This window comes from Mus pahari, chromosome 6 (assembly GCF_900095145.1).
Source record: "Mus pahari chromosome 6, PAHARI_EIJ_v1.1, whole genome shotgun sequence".
NCBI lineage: Eukaryota > Metazoa > Chordata > Mammalia > Rodentia > Muridae > Mus > Mus pahari.
Window position 1 is genome coordinate 80,483,307 of NC_034595.1, and position 4,275 is coordinate 80,487,581.

At 47.7% G+C, this 4,275-nt stretch overlaps 1 protein-coding gene across 1 annotated transcript in view; it reads right to left on the bottom strand.

Moving 5' to 3' along the window:
* Positions 1-1,512: 1,512 nt before the first annotated feature.
* Zbtb8b (zinc finger and BTB domain containing 8B) overlaps positions 1,513-4,275 on the bottom strand; it is a 16,818-nt gene continuing 14,055 nt past the window's right edge. The window contains exons 3-4 of the mRNA XM_021201144.2: positions 2,312-2,490; positions 1,513-1,892 (exon numbers count right to left, since the gene is read on the bottom strand). Of these exons, the coding sequence (XP_021056803.1) occupies positions 1,578-1,892; positions 2,312-2,490 (494 nt within the window). The 3' untranslated portion in view covers positions 1,513-1,577. The remainder of the gene's footprint in view (positions 1,893-2,311; positions 2,491-4,275) is intronic.

Consider the following 4,275-nt stretch of genomic DNA (forward strand, 5'->3'; position numbering starts at 1 on the left):
AGACACTCCAGAAGAGGGCGTCAGATCTTGTTACCGATGGTTATGAGCCACCATGTGGTTGCTGGGATTTGAACTCCGGACTTTCGGAAGAGCAGTCGGGTGCTCTTACCCACTGAGTCATCTCACCAGCCCCCTCTTCTTCTTTTTTTAAATGGCTTTTTTTTTTCTTGCAGACAACACAAATTTAGGTATTTATTTATTTATTTATTATAGTACTAGAGATTGGACCCAGGGCCTTCCTAATCAGACAATGAGCTGTAACCCCCAATCCTGCCAGGGGAGGTGGTGCACGCCTTTAATCTCAGCCCCTGGGAGGCAGAGGCAGTCAGAACTTCAGGAGTTCGAGGCCAGCCTGGGCTACATAGCGGGTCCCACAGCAACCAAGGCTCCCCAGAGAAACCCTGTCTCAAAATACAAGCAAACAAACAAAAACTTCAACTCTTTAATGACAAGACAATGCATACGAGTCAGTTTATAAATGCTTCTCACTGGGTATTGTTCAAGAGTCAGAGAGACGGGGGATTTCACTGCTGTTTGAAACTGTGTAAAAAATAAAGGAAGACAAGGGATTTCTTTTAAAGTCCACTTCGGATGCTTTTGAGGAAAGCCTGCAGACTACCTTTAGTGCACCATTCAGCCATGGTCTTTCCTGTCCTTGGATACTTTAGAGACACCCGACTTGCTTTGCTACAGTTGTGACCTGGCTGCCGAGTGGGTGAAAAGCAGACTGGCTTGAAACCTGTTCTACCCGGTTCCTTCCTTCTAGAAGGTCTTCTAAAAGCTGAATATTAGTTAGGCATGCAGCCTCCCCTGCAGCTCCAGTCTGGGCATAAACTAGGTGGCAGGATGTCAATGGGACACGCGTGTCCAGGAATGTCACGAGGGTGCACATGTCCAGGTTGCACATCTGGGAAATGACTAAGAAGCCTTTTGATTTTTGCCCAAACAACTTGCTTTTATAATCTGAGAACAGGGGATTTGTGTGTATGGAATTGTCAAAAAGCAGACTAGACAGGGACACTACTCTGCCCTGGCTCACTGGTTCTTCTCTGGGGGCTCATTTAACTTAACTCAATCCAGGTGGGCGAGCAAGGGGCCCAGAATGAACCTGCAATTTGTGTCAGTGCTTGTCTGCATAAAGCTTCCTCCAGCCTTTAGGAGTACAGTCTTAGATTTAGGGAGGACCTTTTATGACCACTTAGCCCTGCCTGCTTTTTATCGAAGCAGATTCCCAGAAAATTAAATGTGGAATTCGTTTCAAGAAGCCTGGCAGGGGAAAGACCGAGGTTCTGACAACATCCTCTTGCCATCTCTTCAGAAGACAATAATGACGTAAGAAAGTAAAAGACCAGCAGGGAGGTTTTCTTGTCTTCCTGCTTCTCAGCAGGAAACTTACGAAGTCTCAGGGCTCCAACTCAATTCAGTCAGAACCAAGGAGAGGCCAACAGAACTCTCAGACTCCATGCTAAAACGTCACCAGTCTTTTGAGTCACAACATCTGGACACAAAACTGGACAAATGGTAGCTTTCACCGTAGAACAAGCCACAACACTTAAAACCTGCCCACCGAGTCACTGCTACGTAAGCATCTCTGGGGCTGGTAAGTTGGGCCGAATGTGTGGTTTGTCATCAGAATCCCCCGCCGTAGGGTCGTTCTCCTCACCAGACTCTATGTAGATGGGCCAGTCGTCTGTGTCACTCTTCTCATGGCTTTCAGAAGACGCCTCCACCAGGCTAAGGTTGACAGGCATCAGGTCGTCATCTTCATCGTGGGGGTCTGTGACGCAGGTGCAACTGTCACACAGCCCGAAGCGCCGCAGTCCCTGGGACAGGTGGCTCGTAAAGGTTCGTCGACAGCCTTTGCAGATAATCGGACGGCTGGATCTGTGGACCTGTCAGCACAAGGGGACACTGTAAAGGTCACAGAAGAGGCTGGAGAGATGACTTGGGAGTTAGCAGTACTTGCTGTGCAAACGGAAACAAGTTGCTCTCCTGCCCCTGGGTGCCAGTCCTGGTGGGAAACTGGGGATACATCTTCTCTACAGACCCACAGTCTGCTGGCCCTGCCAGTTCGGGCCTCATGCGGCCATCCTCGGACGAAAGCTAAGCTCCTTAGGAAACTGGCCTGCTCCCACACCGGCATTAACTTTCTAAGTGCCGCTATCCTGGTTTTAACCCTGTAAAAGAAAACTTCACAAACTTCTCTAAAGAAAAAAAAAAAAAATCCCTAGATGACAGAGCAGTGACAGACAGCCCCACCCTCATATCAGGAGACAGGCACAGCCCTTACACTGACGTCCCTGACACTCACGCTCAGGGCGTGACTCCGAAGGTGCTCCTGCCGCGTGAACCTCTTGCCACAGGTCTCACAGGGGTATGGCCGTTCGCCAGTGTGGGAGCGGATGTGCCTCTTGAGGATCCCCTTCTGCTTGGCTGTGTAAGGGCAGAAAGGACACCTGTGCAGCTTGATAGGAACCACCAGCACGTCACCTGAGGAGACCAACAGACGCCATTAGCCATCAACAGGGACAACCACAGCCACCTTTTGGGGTGGGACCGGGAAACACCCTCATCCCAGACAGAGAGGGAGCCTACCAACTCCACCTGCTAGGAAGCTGCAAGACTGACCAGTACAAGTCCCACTTTGGCTTCTAAAAGATCAAAGGTCAAGTCAACTAAGTGGGCTTTCCCCGCTCCCTTCCCCTGCTTAGACATTGAACCCAGGGCCTTGACGGTGATACCCAAATGCTTTCACTAAGCCCCATCCCCACCCACCCAGCTTAGTTTCTGGTCATGAGCATCAGGCTTTAACAGCTGGGACATCTCTCCAGCCCATGAGTTGTTTTTTTTTTTTTTTTTTTTTGCTATTAAGATTTTTGTTCATTTAATTTTTATTCATGTAAATGGGTATGTCTGTGTATTAACACCAGGTGTCTATGGATACCCATGGGGGCCAGAAGGTATCTCCGTGAGGCTGAAGTTATGAGACACCTGACATAAATGTTCCAGGACCAAACTTGGGTCCTCTGGAAGAACAGCCAGAGCTCTTAACCTCTGAGCCATCTCTCCAGCCCCATGTTCTGTGAGTTTTACAAACATTTTGTAATATACCCAAATTATTTTTGTCTTCCCTGTACACGGCTCCCCTGTAACACCTGGTGTGATTCATCCTGGTGTGAGCTGTAAACAGCCAGTCAATACTCTGTGTTATAAAAACCAATCTATATGCAACTGAAACGATATAGAGGGTCTCACTTGGAAATACTAGGAAACCAACCCAGACACGCTTATCATAGAATCATTGTGATGCCCAATATACTAGCCTTCAATGTCTTGTACCTACAGGCCCCCTCATTAAAGCCAGTAACAGCAATGGGGCTTTATCCCAAAATTGGAGTTACAGTGATGTGTTGGTTTGAATGAGAAATGTTTCCCATGGGCTCTGTCTCCAGTTGGTTGTACTATTTGGACACAGTGCCTAGGAATCCAAGATTCTTTAAATATTAAGTAGTTTATTTGGGAATAGGTGGAGAGATAGGTGGGAGTCCAAGAGTCGTAAGGCACAGTAAACTTGGGCGAGCTCTAGGAGGGTTATATTTTAAACATGATGAGCCTAGGATTCCTTGTAACTCTAAAAGAAACCTAAAATTGGAAGGCACTTTTTCACTTTAATTATCAGAGGCACTGGTTTTCTGGAACTGACTCTGAAGTCGGTAGAACACCAACATGGGCCAGGTCCAGAGGCCAGACACCCGCTCAAATGCCAGGATCAAGAGGGCTACTTCCAAAACTAAGGGGGCCATCTAAACGACCAAGACCGTGTCCAACGTGTTGAGGCGCCCCTCCAATTCCTAGGAACCATGCAAACTATTCGGCCCACCTCCCAAACCGGGAGCTTATAGTCTCAGACCAGGAAAGCCACTACTAGAAAGTGGCCTTCCTTTATCTTACAGTCAGTAAGGCATGCTCTTCCCATTGGGCCCCAGGCTCGCCAGTGGCAGCACTCCCTCACAGGCATTCCTGGCACCACAGGATGATGCCACATGGGCACCTTTAGCCCCTTTCTCCATGAGCCAAAGGGTTTTTCTTAAAACTCTCATATAACTTCTAGAGTAACAACACAAATAAAAGTCTCTTTCCCAGTCAGTCCTTTTACTTTGTTTTCTTTCTTTTTTTTTTTTTTAAAGATTTATTTATTTACTATATGTAAGTACACTGTAGCTGTCATCAGACACTCCAGAAGGGGGCGTCAGATCTTGTTATGGGTGGTTGTGA